Source organism: Rhinolophus sinicus, linkage group LG01, assembly GCF_036562045.2.
Source record: "Rhinolophus sinicus isolate RSC01 linkage group LG01, ASM3656204v1, whole genome shotgun sequence".
Classification (NCBI taxonomy): domain Eukaryota; kingdom Metazoa; phylum Chordata; class Mammalia; order Chiroptera; family Rhinolophidae; genus Rhinolophus; species Rhinolophus sinicus.
This window is the reverse complement of record NC_133751.1, coordinates 47,444,797-47,464,399: the sequence shown is the minus strand read 5'-3', so window position 1 is coordinate 47,464,399 and position 19,603 is coordinate 47,444,797. Positions and strand designations below refer to the sequence as shown.

Genomic DNA, 19,603 nt, shown 5'->3' with positions numbered 1-19,603 from the left:
ATTTTATGTAACAAATAATTGCAAAACACAAGAACAAATACAAGATACAAGAAAGTTTATATACCGGTAACAAATTTACGATATCAACTCACCATAGAAGGCCAAGAACTCTTTGTGGTTGCAAGTTCGTCGTAATTCAACAAAACTTTCATATTCTAGGGCATTATTTTGCATATGGATGTCATTATTGATTTCTGAAGTTACACTTTTAACTCATAAGAATAAATAAAAGAATTAAAAACATTTATATAGATACAGAATTAGTACTACCCTTGTATAATGCGCATCTTTATTTTCCCCTCACAAATTTGGGCATAAAAGTGCACATTATACACTGCATAATATGGTATGTTGTATACCTGAAACTAATAAAATATTGTATATTAACTATATTTTAATAAAAATGTTAAAATAAAAATGAGATGGGGCAAAGGATGGCTGGTTTACTCACTTTTGTTGTTTCTTTGACATCTTAACTCTTTAAAATGTTTAAATCAAACCTCAAATACTGAGGTACAATAACAATAAATTGCATCTTATGATCTTCATTTTTCTCTAGGGTCATTGCCTCTTAAATATGCTCCCTCAGTATGAAAAAATAATATTTCAGCTCTATTTTTTAGTGTGCCACTTTTCTATAACACTGTGAAATTGTATTCTGAAAAACTCTTCAGTTACAAATGAGTAACAACTGTTTCTGCTTAAATTCTTTATATTATTGTCCAGTTGTAATTTACATTTTATTATGGAACATTTGAAACATGTGAAAGAATTGTATAATGAACCCCCATAGCCCATCAACCAGCTTCAACAATTATCCACATTTTGTCAATCTGGTTTCATCTCCACTCCTCCCTGTACATTTTTGGCAGAGAGAAATGCTGGAGTATTTTAAAGCAGATCTCAGACTTCATATAATTTTACTGTTAAATACTTTAACTTCATGTTTCTAACAGAGAAGACTGTCCCTTTTTATAGAATATAACAACAATGCCATTATTGCACTCACACAATTAATAGCAATGCAGGAGTCCTTTGAATTTTTAGTGAATTCAGAGCGGAAAGAGTATGGGAATGAAGGAGTTCTGGCCTGAGTTTACACCTTTTCCTCTAAAAAAAATGGTGCAATTCATTGAGAAGGGTCTTGAGGTTTAAGCTGGCACTTGCCCAACCCCTTATACAACTTTCAGAAAGCAAATATGGGAAAGACCTGTACAGAGCAATGAATATAACCAGCATTTATTGAGTACCTACTATGTACATCTCCATATGCATCAACTCCTTGAACCTTCACACTCCAGGGCCCAGAAGTAGAAACCAAGGCTCTGGGAGGAGCTTCCCAAATATAACCTGAATGGTCAACATGAGTACCACGACATTACCCTGACTCCGTGCTGAATCAATAGGCGATTCCTCGTCAGTGTTAGTGTACAGGCTAGTGAATTTGTGCCTTATTCTAACCAGATGTTTAACCTCTTTAGAAACAATAACCAATTCATTCTTTGAGATTCCCTGGGAAATAGTTAAAGGAGGATAATAGTGTATCAGACAGAGAGAGCGTGAAAATGTCTTCCTCTTCCCAGGCCAGGCTAAGGGATTCCACTTAGTCTTCCCCTCTCTCTAATCCCCTTTCCCCAAATGGATAGAATGCAAATCATAGGGCTTGTATATCACCTGTTAGACTTAGAGGACATTCATAGATTTGTGCTTGAAAGATCTGATTTTTTTCCTTGGAAACCTATGTAACCTTCTATTTAGTAAGGGGCATCTTTAAACAGCAAAATGAAGAAGTGCCTCCCGAAACATGCTTGATAGTGGGAAGAGACCTCTGGCAGGACAAACATGGAGGTGAATAAGGAAGGAGACAAAAAGGAAAGAAGGGAGGGAGGGAGGGAAACAAAAATCAAAGAACCTTCATAAATCCAGATTGATTTTATGACCCAGCTTGCGACAAACTCTGGTAACTTAGGTTGTTTATGTTTAAAATGTCCTGCAGACCCAGAGGCGTAAGCAGATACCTAAATACCTGCCTTGGTAATGAAACCATCCCAGAAGGTTCACTGTGAAGCTACTGAAGCTTAAACCTCAGGGCCCCTTCCTTGTACTGATCTCTTCCAAAAGCTTGGGAGAAGCTCTAGGAATGTGTTCCTGTCCTCATGTGTGTTAGCTTCAAACTGCTCAAAACCCAGATCCATGCATCCATGTCAAGAATAGAGTTCTCAAGAGAATAATGCATCTGTAACCATATCTTTATAAGTCTCACATTTCTCTAGTAGTGGAGCTTGCCTTTCTTCCTTTTAATTTCTCTTTGAATTTGCAAGGATTTAACCTAATTTTATTTCATTTGTGCAGATGAAATTATGCAGCAGGAAATCAGGCCCTTGTTGGCAGTGGATATAATTGAACAACTTCACAGACAATTTGCCATTCTTTCAGGTAAGGGGCAAATTCATTTGCATTTCTAGATTTCGTTGTTGTTGGTGGTGGTGGTGGGGTCCTGCTGGGGAGGGCCGAATTTCTTGAATCTTGGTGAACATTATACTCAAGTCTCAGTCACCCCTTAAAGTCTCACCCAGGACTAGAATAAAATGAGGACCATCCAGCTAGAGGACGGTGGGATCTCATAGATGTCATTCTGTTCGCTGTTGGGTGCAATTTGATGTTTTTCAAAGGAGTGCATTTCTTTGAGGTTGTAAAAAAACAGAGCTGAAAAGATTTTGAGGAAGAAAAAGGAAATAACTAGTGATATCAGCCGCCACCATGATGTTCTTCCAATGTTCTTGACGATGTTCTTCCAGCGTCCAACCTTCAGAGAGACTTGGTTTTAAGGGTTCATGAACATTGCTGAGGTCATTTGTTCTCTAAGACAGAACAAATATATTTGTCTTTTACTCTTAGCTCTTAAGGACCTAATTTTAATACATTGTTTTCCATTAAGCATTTGATGCAGCATAAAGAAAGGCTAATATTAATAAAATGCTAGAAATTTTGAGCGTGAGCACAGCCCTGAAAAGTGGTCATTACTAAAATACTATTCTTTTTTATTCACTTAACAAAGGGTGACATGACTTTAATTACTGAAACTGGAAGTACATACCAAGCCCTAAATTATAGTTAGACCAAACTTGGGAGCATGGGATAGTGAGATTAAATGAATGTTCTTAGTACATATCACAGAGGAATAGGTGACAAGTCACTCTTCTCATCTTTTATATCTCTTCTGAAAAAAGCAACAAAGCCATCTTAGTTACATCACAGAAAGAATATACGGTTGGTATGGATTATTTTATTCTACAACATGAGATGTAAAAAAAAAAATCACATTTCTTTCCTTTCTCTAAATCATATTTTATCTGCTCCAAACTCCTTAGTCTACTAAGTTTAAGGAAAATTCAATCTCTGTTATTTGGATACTTCTTCCCATCCCAAAGTTATACCCTAAGTGGTGACATCTTACACAATCCAGAATGTCTGGGGAATTCTCTGGCCTTTCCTCCACATTAGTCGCTGCTCATATAGTCACCGAAAGCTCCGTAAGTAGAAAGCCCTCATTTTTCTTATTTCTGCCTGTATTGCCAGTGCTTAGAACAGAGACTGAAACATAGCAGGTGCTCAGTTCAAAACTGTCCAAGTCCTCCTGGTCTGTGCTGTGACCAGAATACTCCCTGCTCCCTGCATCCCTGGTGTCGGCCCTGGCAAGAGTCCTAATCAACCTCTTGAAGGTGCCGTCTCATAGCTTCCCACATCGAGCCTAGGACTGTACAAAACAAAAGGCAGGATGGGGACTGTCTCTGGGTTTCTGGCAACCGCTGCTGTGGTCCTACACCACAGAAGTCCCCAAGGCCAATGTGCATCAAGGTCTGGAATAGATGATGTGGTGGGGCAAGGTGGATTCCTGCAGCTTTATACCAAAACTCAGTATATGAGTATATAATTATGCAGTGAGTATATAATGAGTATATAATTACACAGTGGCTGAACTGGGGAAGGAGTTGAGTGACTGATTAATTTTCCCCATACTCCAACCAGTGGAGCCCAGGGTAGGTAGAGGTCATATTCCCAGAGACAAGTGGGGAGTTCTCACCAAGGAAGTGAGCAGAGTCAAAACTCATATCAAAATAAGAGATGGAAATAGTAACTTGGCACCTGGGAAATAAGAACCAATTCAAGAAGGTATAGAGCAGTGCTATGTAATAGAAATATAAAGTGACCCACATATGTTCTTTTAAATTTTATAGTAACCAGATTAAAAAAGCAAAGGAACATGTGAAATTAATTTTGATATATTTTATTTAACCCAATAATCTAAAATATTATTCAGCATGTCATCAACATGCAAAATTATTAATGAGATACTTTACTTTTTTTGTATTAAGTGTTGGAAATTTAGTTTGTATTTTGTACTTACAGCACATCTCAATTTGGACTGGTCACGTTTCAAATGCTCAACAACCGCATGTGTCTCGTGGCCATTGCGTTGGGCAGTGCAGGCTACAGAAATGGTTCTCAATCATGTTGGACCAAATGCCTTTTTTTTCATATCAAATGATTTGTATTGCTCTTCACTATCTCGAAGTGAAATTTATAGATATCATAACCTATAACAAATATACTTCAAAGTGTATAGTAGCTGAGACAAACACAATAGAAACTTAGTTCTTACTCTTGGAACCGTCCAGCATGTATGGTTCTGGTCAGCAGGTGACTTTTCTTCAAGTGAAGGCTCACTAATGGAGGTTCCTTTCCCTTTGTGGTTCTTATTATTATCTGCGTTATCCATTTTGTGGCCTTCTTATTGTCTGCGTCCAGAAAGCAGCCGGGAAAGAGAGCATACTGCTTCTTAAAAGCCTCAGTTCAGCAACAGCACACACCACATTTCATTGACTGGAACCTGGCTTAGTAATACGGATGCACTTAATAGCAAGGTAACCTGGGAAATGTAGTTAGCTGTGCACCCACAGAGCATGAACAGCTACCCCATTACTTATTCATATACTTAAAAATATTAAAAAATTAGATCTGATCAAGATGGCAGAGTAGGTAAATGCTGTGCTTACCTCCTCTCATGACCACATCAAAATTACAACTAAAGTACAGAACAACCATCATTGAGAATCACCTGAAATCTACCTGAACCAAAGCCCTACAACTAAGGACACACAGAAGAAGCCACCTCAAGCTTGGTAGGTGGGGTGGAGATGGGGAATGGGCTGGTCCCACACCTGTATGTGACCATTAAAAATCAGGAGGGATATCTTGGCTGCAGAGGTATCCCCAGAGGAGTGAGGGGTCCCAGATCCACACCTGGTTCTCCAGTCCAGGGTTTCAGTGCCAGGATGAGAAGTCTCCATAATTTCTGGCTCTGAAAACCAGCAGAGATTGTGGCTAAGAGAAACAGGATGGCTAGAGTCCCAGGCGATCCTCTTAAAGGGCCCCCACACAGACTCGCTGACAGACTCACTCACTCCGAGCTCCAGTGCTAGGGCAGCAGCTCAAAAGTCACCAGGGACCTACGAGGAGGAACTGAACTATCTGGCTTCAGGACAAGGGCTAGAGGGGCAGCCTTCTCCTAACGGAGAGGCTGGCAGAAGCCATTGTTTCTTTGTTGAGCCCTCCCCCTTCCCGGTGTATAGATGCAGACGGCCACCATATCTGAGTCTCCATCAACTTGGCTAACACCATTTGTTTGCCCTGATTCCCTGAGACCCTATGCCACCCAAGCTGCTTCCAGTGGCTTTCCCGTACAAATGGCCTTTCTTGGTTCATGTTGCAGGCTTTCCTAAAATCTCTCAAAGGCTCACAAAACCCAAACAAGCAACATCTGGCTTTGGCATGTCCCATACCTCTTGCTGAGCAGCCCCAAGCCTGGCACTAGCCACAGCTGGCCTCAGTTTGTGGCTTGGCCTCTCAAAGAACCTCCAAGCCCAGTGTGGGTGGCTGCCATCTGTGGATTGCTTTGTGACTCATGCCAGGTGGCCCTGGGCATAACACAGATTGTGGCTGAACCTGGGCTGAATTTGGTCTGTGGTGGGTCCCCTCCTAGGAGGCACCATTGCTGACACACCAGGTGTCCAGCTTCAGATTCGGCCAGAATATCACCTGGCCATCCCCAGGGACAATACACCCAAAGTGCACACTGGACAGGCACCGGAGCCTTGCTAAAGCTAATCCTGCACTGGAGTTTCAACCCCTGCCCAACAACTCCTCTACTATAGTCATGGCTAGTCCTCACAGCTAATCAGCCTGAGGGTCAATCCCTTCCATTGACATGCAAATAGCAACAAAGGCTCAACTACAACAGGAGGACAGACACAACCCTCAAAGCCTGGAGTACCCAGCTTAAGTGACCAGGAAATGCTCCACTGAGCCACCCAGGGCACCTACTACCTAAGTAAGGCCACTCTAGTAAGACTGGGAGATGTAGAAGCCCTACCTAATACATAGAAACAAACACAGCCAAAATGGGGAGACAAAGAAACACATCCCAAATGAAAGAATAGGACAAAGCTCCAGAAAGAACTACACAAAATGGAGACGAGCAATCTACCAGATGCAGAGCTCAAAACACTGGTTATAAGGACGTTCAATGATCTCAGGGAGAACTTAAACAAAGAGATAGGAAACATAAAAATGGAGATAGTAAACATAGAAAAGAACCAGTCAGAAATAAAGAATACAATAACTAAAATGAAGAATATATTAGAAGGAATCAACAATAGATTAGATGAAGCAGATGATCAAATCAGCAATATAGAAGATAAAGAGCAGAAAATACACAATCAGAACAGCAAAAAGAAAAAAAATCCCCCCCCCCCCAAAAAAAATGAGGATAGTTTAAGAGATCTCTGGGACAACATCAAGTGTAACAACATTCACATCGTAGGGGTACCAGAAGGAGAAGAGAGAGGGCAAGGAATTGAAAACCTATTTGAAGAAATAATAACGTAAAACTTCCATAATCTGGTGAAGGAAATAAATATACAAGCTCAGGAAGCACAGAGAATCCCAAACAAGATGAAGCCAAACAGGCCCACACCAAGATAAATCATAATTAAAATGCCAAAGGTTAAAGACAAAGAGAGAATCCTAAAAGCAGCAAGAGAAAGGCAACTAGTGACGAATAAGGGAGCTCCCATAAGATTGTTATCTGATTTCTCAACAGAAACTTTGCAGGCCAGAAGGGATTGGCATGAAATTTTCAAAGTGATGAAAAGTAAGTGTTTACAACCAGGACTACTCTACCCAGCAAGGCTATCACTTAAAATCGAAGAATAGGTAAAGGACTGGCTGGACAAGGAAAAGCTAAAGGAGTTCAGTACCAAACAAGTATTACAAGGAATGTTAGAGGGATTTCTTTAAGATGGGGGTGGGGGGGGAGATAAAAAATACTCGTATGGATAATAAAGTGGCAGTAACTACATATTTATCAATAATTACTTTAAATGCAAATGGATTAAATGCGCCCATCAAAAGATAGGGTGGCTGAATGGATAAGAAAACAAGACCCTTACATATGCTGCCTACAAGAGACACCCTTCAGATTGAAAGACCACACACACAGACTGAAAGTAAAGAAATGGAAAACAGTATTTCATGAAAATGGAAAAAAAAAAAAAAGCTGAGGTAGCAATACTTATACCAGACAAAATAGACTTTAAAACAGAGCCTGCAACAAAGAAGGACCTAGTAATCCCACTTCAGGGTATTTATCTGAAGAAACACAAACGCTACTTCAAGGGGACATGTGCATCCATATATTCATTGTAGCATTGTTTTCAATGGCCAAGATGTGGCAGCCCTGGTGTCTGGATGAATGAATGGATAAAGAGGAGATAGTACATATATCCAAAGGGATATTGCTTGACCAGGAAAGGGAATGAGTTCTTGCCATCTGCAGTGGCATGGATGGATCTGGAGGGTATTGTGCTGAATGGAGTAGGTCAGACAGAGAAAGACAGATGCAATGGGATTTCACTTATATGTGAAATCTAAAGAACAAAACGAACAAACAAAACAGAAACAAACTCATAGATACATAGAACATTTTAATGGTTGCCATATGGGGTGGGTGGAAAAGGGAAAGTGAATAAGTACAAATTGGTTGTTACAAAGCAGTCATGGGGATGTAGGATATAGCATAAGGAATACAGTCAGTAATATTATAATAACTACGTATGGTGTCAGATGGGTACTAGATTTATCAGGGTGATAGATGGGAGGGTGTTGGGGGGTAAGGTGAAAAAGGTGAAGGGATTAAGAAGTACAAATTGGTAGTTACGGCAGTCATGGGGATGTAAAGTACAACATAGAGAATATAGTCAATGACATGGTAATAGCTATGTATAGTGCAAGGAGGGTACTAGTCTAATCAGGGAGACTGTTTCTTAAATTATAGAAATGTCTAACCACTATGCTGTACACTGAGATTAATATAATAGAATATGGAATGTCAACTGTAATTGAAAAATTTTAAAAGGTGGAAAAATGTGAAGCGGAATAAGAAGTTAAAAATTTCATGTATAAATCAAGTCATGGGGATGTAATGTACAGCATAGGGAAGACAGTCAATAATATTGTGATAGTGTGGTACGGTGTCAGATGGTTACTTGACTTATGGTGATCAGGTCTTCAGGTATATAAATGTCGAATAACTTGTGTACACCTGAAACTAATATAATATTGTATGTTAGCTATAGTTTAATAAAAATCTTTTTAAAATGTTAAAAAATGAAATGTAAAGAACAGTAATGTGAAAGAAATAAAAGTAAGCATAGTAAAATAAATGTATTTCAATATGTATTTCTAGCTACACTAGAAAAAATAATGAAATAGTCATGTGCTTGCCCCTGTATTCATCATGAATGTGACAGGTCCAAATACTGAGTTGAGGTATGGGTGACCAGACACTCCTGAGTGGCCTTATCATAGAGGTTTTCTGAAATAGTAAACAATTGTTGATAAAGTTCTGAAGGAAGTAAAGTATTATCTTCTCTCCATTTATAGGGTCGTTACAATCCTGGAAAATTCAGTATATATTAAAACTGTTTAAAAATACTTTATGATTTGTGACAGTATAGATAGACCTTGGGAGCATTGTGCTAAGTGAAATAAGTCCCACACAGAAAGACAAATACCTTATGATCTCTCTTATATATAAAATCTAAGAAAAATCAAGCTCCTAGAAGCAACAGATTTGATGGTTACCAGAGGTGGGGGTGTGTCGTGGGTGGGGAAATGGGTGAAGGTGGTCAAAAGGTACAAAACTCCAGTATAACATAAATGAGTTCTGGAGTTGTAATGTGCAGAACGACGATTATAGTTAACAATACTGTATTGTATATTTGCAAATTGATAAGAGAGTAGATTTTAGAAGTTCTCACTACAGGAAAAAATGTAACTATGTGAGGTAGTGAATGTTAACTAAACTTAATTGTGGTGATCATTTCACAGTATATATACATATATCAAATTATTACGTTGTACATCTTAAACTAATACAACGTTATATGACAATTATATCTCAATAAAACTGGAAAAAGTATTTTAAAACTTTGTGATTATATGTAAAATAGAGTTAGAGTCTAGGATCAGATCACTAGAAATGGATTTTTCACTTATATTGAGTTTCTGGTAAGACATTAGGTAATCATACAGGATGTAGGACAATTGTTTATTATGTAGGACACATTATTTATTATCCCAGGCCCTGAGATTTCCAAAATGCCTGCCAAGGAGTGGGGCTGCCTTTTTTCCAGATAAAATCAGTTCTTTTGGAGAGGAGAAAGGGAAAATAGATACTGGGAAACAAATAACAGTAACGGCTTCACTCTCTCTCCCATTGTTGATCTTCACTCTGTTCCTGTAGGATTTCCCAGTGTTTCAAAATCTCCTCTGTATAACGAAGTCTCACTGCCATTTAATGAACAGGTAAAAATTATACTGGGAGGAGTGACATTTATTTTATTTAAATAATCATTTAACTTAGTTCCAAGTAGTTTGGTTTTCTTTATCTTTCTTGAAAGAGACTTCTTTTGCACTTTCTTCCTTTTGCCTTTCCATATTTCCTCACAAGGTGGCAGTGAATGCATTGTCGTGGTTGTCAAGGCTATGGGCAGGCTTAGCTTTGTTTCTTTGGTGCTTCTTCCTCTTAAGACTGATATTCAACAGCAGGTGGTGTCCCCCGGTTAACCTGGGTGGTGGGGAGGGCTTCTTTGGTGGTCAATATTTGTATAAGTAAGATACAAGAAAACTCCACCTACCTTTCTCCATTTAGGTGTGACTACCTTTAATTTATAATTAATGACAAAAGATAAGATCATTAAATGGTGGAATCATATCCTAATATTTTAGGGTGTGTTGTTTGGTTCGTTGAAGTGTTTTAGCTATTCTGTTGGCAAATATTGTTATACAATTAATACAGTTGTTACAGCACCTCTAAAGTTAGCCTTACTAGACATGCAAATTCTCTTAATTTAGGTTTCTCTGGAACTTCCTATGGCTGTGAAACTGCAAAAAAGAAGAAGCTTGGGTGATAGCTGATACTGTGTTTCCCTGAAAATAAGACCTAACTGGACCATCGGCTCCATGGCATCTTTTGGAGCAAAAATTAATAGTAAAATAAGACCGGGTCTTATATAATATAATAATATCATTAATATAATATAATATAATATAATATAATATAATATAATATAATATAATATAATATAATATAATATAAATACTGGGTCTTATATTAATTTTTGCTCCAAAAGATGCATTAGAGCTGATTGTCCAGTTAGGTCTTATTTTCAGGGAAACACGGTAGAATCCTGATCTAAATTGTTTTCAGTCAATATAAAGACATAGCTCAATCACTGCTTGTCAAAGCTCGGTGTATTTTTTTAACTTGCAAATCAGCATGCAAGATTAATAAAGAGGAACTTTCTGGAGAAGAATGACTACTCATTCAACAAATCTCACATTTTGTTTCTTAGTGATTGGTCTCTGAGAACCTAAGACTCATATTAACAATGCTCAGAAGAGACTTGTATAGTAAAACCACGATGTTGACTTTACATGATACAAATAGTCATGTTTGCTCAATAGCACGTTTTCTCCCTTGAAACAAATTTACATGGAAAGTTAGAGTGTAGACTCAGAACAGCAGAATGGGTTGGATGATCTTAATGGTGATGTCATCAGATAGACTGCACACCTTTGCTTCTCAGAGTTTCTGTTCTGTAATTTCCTCAAAAATCCCACACCCACATTAATCACACAGTCTTCACTAACCACACCCTACACCGATAACTTTCGTTAGGTATGTGAAATACATGCAGACATTTGTAGTTGTTGGCCTCACTTGGGAGCCATTATTCCTCTTAACGTAGTTCCCCTCCATGGACATAACCTGGAAGGTAGTCGCAGCACTTCAGCTCATATCCCATTGGCTAGGGCATAGGGTCCCCAATTGTCTCAGTTCTTGATGCCTTAGTATCGCAGTAACTTTTTTCACAGCCTTTCTTGGCTAACAGTTAAAATATCTTAATAAGTCTATAAGTCCTAACAACTTAGTAGCTGTTTGAAAAAATAAACACACACAAATTGAAAGAAAAAGTAATATTCAAGTTTCATTCTTAGACAACTACAATTATCTCAAACCTTGGAATCAGACTAGATGTCACCACCCTCATTTCCTGTTGTACATTGATTTTCATTCTGCCCTTGCTTTTATTCCAGCAGCCACCAAAACCCACCTTCACAAAGATGCAATGTCATTCAGAAGAATATAGTGCAATTTAATGTTGAATTTGTGAACCACCTCAAGTTAGTAGCATACATGCCATCTGACAGATGCCAACTATTGCTGTTTCTCTCAAAAAATGTAAAACGTTCATGGGGCTTCTGTGAGTTCACTCTGGTTTCCTGGGTACCTGGCATACAGTTTGGGAACTGTGGGGCTAGAACTTAGTCATGTGGCTACCTCTAGCTGCAAGGAGGTTGGGAAATACAGTCTATTTAATTTAATCTGGTGGCCTCTGTTCCAATGAATTAAATATTTCAATATTAATTTTACATTTTTATTCTCACAGCGATGTCTTATGTCTTTGTATAAGTTATTGAAGTGCAGCTGATTATGCCTCTTTGTAATAATAATAACCATAATAATGGTCACCATTTATTGAGCACTTATATGTAATAAGCACTCTACTAAGGTGCTTTTTATCTATGTTTTCACTTAATCCTCACAATACTTTTTGAGGTAGGTGTAAGATATATATATATATATATATATATATATATATATATATATATATATCTTGTACTATATATATATATATATATATATGATATATAATATTATATATCATATATATCATATGTGTGTATATATATATGTGTGTGTGTGTGTGTGTGTGAGTGGTATAGACACACACACACGCGGAAATTCCTATTTAGGTTAAGTATCTTACCTAAACTCACATGGAAATTAAGTGGCAAAGCAGGATTTGAACAAAATTGTCTGATTTTAGAGCTAACTCTCTTAACCACCATGTATTTTAGCTTTGATACTTACTGACTACAACAATGAGGAGAAATAGGATTTCTGGTCAAGATGGTGGAGTAGGTAAACACTGTGCTTGCTTCCTCTCATGACCGCATCAAAATTACAACTAAACTACAGAACCACCATCACTGAGCATTGCCTGATGTCTAGCTGAGCTGACTGTAGGGCTACAACTAAGGACATACAGAAGATACTCAATACCGGTAGGAGAGGCAGAGAAGTGGAATGGGCTGGTCCCATACCCTCATGTGACCATTAAAAATCAGAAGGTGTATCTCAGCTGTGGATGTCTCCCTGTGGGAGGAGCGAGGGGTCCCAGCCCTATAACAGGCTCCCTAGCCCAGGGTTCCAGTGCTGGGAAGAGAAGACCCCATACTTTCTGGCTGTGAAAACCAGAAGAAATTGTGGCTGAGACGAGGGAGGCTGTAGTCCTAGGAGCTCCTCCAAAAGAGCCTGCACATGGACTTACTCGCTGACGGACTCACTCGCTCTGAGCCCTAGTGCTGGAGAAGCAGCTCATAAGGCACCAGGGACATACAGGGAGGAACTTGAGTTGTCTAGCTTCAGGGCAAGGGCTGAAAGGGCATCTTTCTCTTGGACAGAAGAGTTGGCAGAAGCCATTGTTTCTTTGTTGAGCCCTCCGACCTCCTGGCCTATAGACACAGGCAGCTGCCGTATCTGAGTCTCTATCAACCTGACTAACACTCTTCTTTCTCCCTGCCCCTAGTGATTCCCTGAGACCCAGCCCCATTCAACTTTCAGGCACACCCAAGCTGCTGCCTCTAGTGGCTTTTCAGTACAAACAGCCTGTCTTGGCTCAGACTTTCCTAAAATCTCTCAAAATCCAGACAAGCAGCATCTGGCATCAGTGTGTCCCATACCACTTGCTGAGCAGCCCTAAACCTGGCACTAGCCACAGCCAGCCTCGGTTTGTGGCTTGGCCTCACAAGGCACCTCCAAGCCCAGTGTGGGTGGCAGTCATCTGTGAATGGCTTTGTGGCTCGTGCCAGGTAGCCTTGGGCAGGGCATAAGCTGTGGCTGAACTTGGCCTGAGGAAAGGCCACTCCCAGGAGGCCCTGGGAACTGGCACACCTGGAGGCCAGCTTTGGACTGAGCTAAAGCATCATCCAGCCACCTCTGGGGACGACACACCCAAAAGGCAGACTGGGCAGGCTCTGTAGGGTCAGCTCCTGCACAATAGTTCCTCCACTATAGTCATGGCCAGTATTCACAAGTAATCAGTCTGAGGGTGACTCCTTCCCAGTGATATGCAAACAGCATCCGAGGCTCAACTACAATAGGAGGGTACACACAACCCACACAAGGGACACAGCTGGATTATCTGGCTCTGGTGATGGGAAGATTGTGCCACTGGACCCCACAGGACACCTACTATATAAGGCCACTCTACTAAGACCAGGAGACATAGAAGCCCTACTTAATACATAGAAACAAACACAGGTAGGCAGCCAAAATGGGGAGACAAAGAAACACATCCCAAATGAAAGAATAGGGCAAAGCTCCAGAAAAAGAACTAAACAGAGTGGAGACAAGCAATCTACCAGATGCAGAGCTCAAAACACCGGTTATAAGAATGCTCAATGATCTCAGGGAGAACTTAAACAAAGAGATAGGAAACATAAAAATAGAGATTGAAAACATAAAAAAGAACCAGTCAGAAATAAAGAATACAATAACTGAAATGAAGAATACATTGGAAGGAATCAACACTGATTAGATGAAGCAGAGGAGCAAATCAGCGATTTAGAAGATAAGGTAGCAGAAAACACCCAAACAGGACAGGAAAAAGAAAAAAGAATTCAAAAAAATGAGAATAGTTTAAGGGGTCTCTGGGACAACATCAAGTATACCAACATTTACATCAATTGATAGTTACAAAATAGTCACGGGGATGTAAAGCAAAGCATAGAGAATATAATCAATAATATTGTAATAACTATGTATAGTGCCAGATGGGTACTAGATTAGTCAGGGGATAACTTTTTAAGTTATATAGTGTCTAATCACTATGCTGTACACCTGGAATTAATATAAAATAATATGGAATGTCAACTGTAGTTGAAAAATTTTAAAAGGGGAGAAAAAGGGTGAAGGGGTATAAGTGGTCCAAATTTCCAGGTATAAAATAAGTAAATCATGGGGATGTAATGTACAGCATAGGAAATATAGTCAATAATATTGTGATAGCAAGGTACAGTGTTAGATGGTTGCTGGACTTATGGTGATCACTTCTAGGTATATTCATGTTGAATAATTATTGTGTACATCTGAAACTAATATAATATTGTGTGTTAGCTATACTTTAATAAAAGTCTTTAAAAAATAAAACAATGAAGAGAAATATTATGTATTTGTGTTGGCATTGTTTACTATCCTACCTATGCCAAAATAATTAAATCAATATTACTTTTTATATGGTAGTACCATGTTTCCCAAAAATAAAACCTAGCCAGACCATCTAATGTGTCTTTTGGAGCAAAAATTAATATACCCAATCTTATTTCAATATAATATAAAACTGGGTATAATATAATATAATATAATATAATATAATATAATATAATATAATGCGAGGTCTTATATTAAGTTTTGCTCCAAAAGACGCATTAGAGCTGGTGGTCTGGCTAGGTCTTATTTTCAGGGAAACATGGGAACTATCTTCAAAGGATTCAAAAATCAAATTCTCACAACACCACTGAGCAAGCATGAAGGAGTAGAGAGACTTGCTCAAAATAGTTCAATGTCAACCTTCCCACATTCTACTCTGAAATAATATAGGTAGAAAATGGGGAGGCCAATACACATCTTCCGACTTGGTATTAGTGAAAGTCCTTTATCTGCAGAGGCATCATGTGAAAACAGTTCACTAACATCTTGACTACCCATTTTTGTTGCAGGAGGCCGAGGGAAAGACGATGCCCCCATCATTACTTTTCCAGAGATTGTGGGGTTCAAACACATCCCCGACGAGGACTTCCTGAATGTCATGACCTACCTGACTAGCATCCCCAGGTAAGGTGAACACAGCATTCTGCTACCTTCCTCGTCGCTGGCTTTATTCCACATTTCCCGTGTGGCAGGGCTGAGTTAAGATGGAATCTTCTATGAGCACAGCTCACTAGTATGTCACTCGATGACTTTCTCTTATCCATCAGTCATAGACAAGGGATGTGGAATGAGACTAGAAAACAATGATAAACAAGCATCAGTTCTGTCTAAACTGTCCACATAGGAGGTATTTAATAAATGTGGAGTGAATGAAAAATTTATTGAACAACTGAAGCTGTCTTTGTTCCGTCAGTTTCATTATTTTAGATGAAGGTCATTCTGGCTTCCTGGGGCCTGTTGTCTGACACACAGCCATTGCTCAAGGAGCTCAAACCATGTTAGGAGTTATTTCATTCATCTCCCCTAAATAAGAAATTCAGGGACAGATTTTATAACTGTCATTGTCAGATGGAGAAACTAAAGCACACAGTAAGGAAGCTGAAAGGCTGAGAGTAAAAACTGTGCTTATAGTGAAGGCCATGGCAGAGATGTTTTCGGGCATCTGCTACTTCCACCCTCTCCAGCCCTAGTCTCACATCTTTACACCATTTAAGTTAATAAATACCCTGATCTCCAAGGGATGGAGTGTGGGACAGAGTTCATATTGGTAACAATCATTTCACAGACAGAGATGGATCTGGGAGTGTGGTCCAAACCCGATTCTTGGGTAGCACTATATCCACTGTCCAGCAGAGCAGACTGGCCCCACCCTCCATGGGTTTGTATTGCTTTGGTATCATCTCTTACTAACTGCTGTGTGGTTTGGAATTTACACAACAGCGGCGCGCACGCCTGTGCTGTTGTGGTTGCTTTCCATCTGCCTCATATGATTTAGAGGTAAATGCCAACTTTGCGATGGAAAGGCCACCTGGAGTGTGATCCCACCTGTAGAGATTAGGAAGTTGGTTTGTTTGCTTCACCCCAACCCTCTCTAAAGGGTTTTTTTGTTTTTGTTTTTATCCTTCTTACTTTTTGAGAGAAGGTTATGTATTTCTTTTTAATGTACTTCTTCTAAGTTCAGTACTTAAATTCTATTTCACCAATTCCATCCCTCTCTTCCTCCCCTCCCCACATATGGTATGCACATGCAAACATGAGCATTTGGGGCTTTGTTGATTTGAGGGAAAGATACTGTGGTCTCTGGGCTTTGCTCATTCTGTTCTCTCTGCAGGAACTACCTTTCCCACCCTTCTAGACCTGGCTAACTTGTCCACATTTATCAATCCTCAGTTTGATCCCATTTCTTCAGGGAAACCTTTCTTGACCCCATTTCTTCTCTCACAGACTTCATTTTCACAGAACCCTTATGTAACACCACGGTGGATGGAAATGACTTCTGCCTCTTCCACTATACTGTGAACTACTCAAGATGAGGGACCAATGTCTTTTTTTTTTTTTAAATCTGTAGCCCTAGCACAGTGCCCAGCACACAGTAGATTCTCAAGAAATAATGTTGGTAGAATTTCCAGTTCTGGTATGATTCATTTCAGTCAAAAAGTATTTTCATAGGGTGAGAAGAGGGACACTGACAGAGAGAGTCAAACCCTGTTCCTCATTTGTGCCTCGACTTCCCTGGGTTGTAGGGAGTTGAACTTGGTCTCCATCTTTGGCTCAATTACATTCCAAAACAATAACCCATCATTTTAGCATCTTCTCCTTCTATGGGGAGCAGCAAGGAAGAGAGTGAGCAGGGAGGTAGGCAACAGGTGGGTGTGTCCCCCAGCCATTATATTTGTTTTAATCTCACTATCTCATTTTACTGAATCCCTGGAAGTAGTCATACACTAAATGAAACAGGTGACTTTCATCTTGTCCTTGCAGCCTTTTCTGAGTCGCACTGAGGACTGTACATTAAGTGCCATCTCAAACAGGGTAGAGAGAAGCACTGAAGGGTAGAGACCCCTATGTCACAGAAGCAGAAGCTAAGACAAAACAAGGGGTTCCTCTTTGGGCTTGATTTCTTTTTTCTGTTCTATGTTCCTTATATAATTGTTGGTAAACTAGGGAGTATTTTCCTTTCCTCAAGTGCCGTTTGTCTCTTGAGAAAGTAGCTGTCTGACCAGTTATTCCCCTTCCTCTTTCTGGTGTTTGCTGCCCCACCCCTTGGTTTCAGCATAAAACAGAGACAACCAGGGTAAGAGGCTTGAAAGGGGAATTGACCTGAACCTTATCATCCAGTTTCCTGGTTCAGATTCCAAAGAATGAAGCCACCTTCGTTCCTTTTATGATTCCTATTCATCAAAATTTGCATTTTCCTAAATGTTACCAGTGGTTTCCAGGCACCAGAGCCCTTCCCAGTTTGCAAAATGTTTTATAGGCAGTTGGCAGAGGGCTCATGACATAGAAACAGGAAGAACTGACGCAGTAGAAGAGAATGACAGGATACGCAGGACGGGGAAAGGGAAAGGATGCTCATATGTTAATTAGATCTGTTGCTTTCCTCATCTCTACCTTATTCATTTCTGCCTTTATCTTTAACATCTTCTTCCTTGTGTTTTTTTTGGTTTGCTTAATTTTTGTCATTTTGTTGAGTTGAAAATTATATTTATTTTCATTTTATTGATATAAATGTTTAAAGTTACGAATTTTCTCTGATCCCTGCTTTAAATGTATCCCATAAATTCTGTATCCCAAAAATTCTGTAGTATTTTTATCACTGTATTTTAGAAATTCTGTATTCTATTTTATATTTTTCCTCTTACTGAAGAGTTGTTTAATAGAAGGTTTTTAAATTTTCAGGTATTTTCTTTGTGGCCTTATAGCAGGATCAATTTTTGTAGATGTTCCATGTGTGCTTGAAGAAAAGATGAATCCTCAAGTATCAGGATGTATATTTCTACACATACGCATTAGATCTTCCTTATTATGTTGTTTAGGTCTTGTATAACTTTATGGATGTGTTGTCTGTTTGCTCTGTCTTACACTGAAAGTGGTGTATTAAAATATCCTATGTAAAGTGTATTTCTGTCTCCTCATATCTCCTTTAGCGTCTGCCTTAAAAAGTTGGTTATTATAGTACTTGGAGCATTTATTTATAACTATCATATCTTCATTGTGAAATGTGACTTTTAGTATTAAAAAGTGTTCCTTTTTATGTTTAATGCTTTATGGCTTGAATTATACCGTGTCTGATATCAAGACTGAAACCCCTTGCTATTGTTTCCATTTGCTTGGTATACTTTTCCCCTTCCTTTAGTTTTAGCCGTTCTGAATCATTTTGTTCTAGATTTTTCTCTGGTATATAGTATATAGTTGGTTCTTTGTGAGTAAAATTGAAAACCTTTTTCTTATATTAGATGAATTGATACTATTTATTGATATGACTGATACATTCAGTTTCAATTTTGTCATCATTTTGTTGTAACTACCAGATGTATTATATTTACTATATTTTTCTACATTATACATTTTCTTTGCTGTTTTTTATTTTTAACTTGGTATTTAAGAAAATTTGTGATTTTTGTCCTTGTATTTATACCCATTTTAGTGCTATTAGTCCTTGTTTTTAAGTGTAACCTTTTATTATCTGGTTTGTCAGTTTTCAATACTAACCTTTAATTCCCACCTATTGCCTCTACAACAGTCAATGACCATCTCATTTTTCCTCTCCTGTCCTCTCTTCTTCCATCTTTTAACTTGCACTATTTCTATATATTATTCTTCCATCCTATGTAGTATTAGACTTTCCATTATATATATTAAATTAATCCCTTTGCGGAAGTTTCGCCAAGTTATCTTTTGATTGAAGCTTTACTAGATTCTTCAAAAAGGGCTCATAGGTACAGAATTTCCTGAGCTTTTACATGTTTATAGCTTTTTATATTGCTTTAATACTTGAAAGCCACCTTATCAGGATATAAATTCTTTTTTTAAGATTTTTATTAAAAATATAGCTAACATGCCATATTATATTAATTTCAGTTGTACACCATAGTTATTCAATATTTATATACCTAAAAAGGTGATCACCATGATAAGTCCAGC

At 38.7% G+C, this 19,603-nt stretch overlaps 1 protein-coding gene across 13 annotated transcripts in view; it reads left to right on the top strand.

Annotated features, from left to right (window-relative positions):
* MCF2L2 (MCF.2 cell line derived transforming sequence-like 2) overlaps positions 1 to 19,603 on the top strand; it is a 209,650-nt gene that overhangs the window by 26,575 nt on the left and 163,472 nt on the right. For all 13 annotated transcript variants that reach the window (XR_012494951.1, XR_012494952.1, XR_012494953.1 and 10 more), the window contains exons 2-3: positions 2,353 to 2,436; positions 15,469 to 15,583. Coding sequence is in view for 10 of the 13 variants with exons in the window: in XM_074328532.1 (XP_074184633.1) it covers positions 2,353 to 2,436; positions 15,469 to 15,583 (199 nt within the window). In the remaining 3 variants the exon portion in view is untranslated. The remainder of the gene's footprint in view (positions 1 to 2,352; positions 2,437 to 15,468; positions 15,584 to 19,603) is intronic.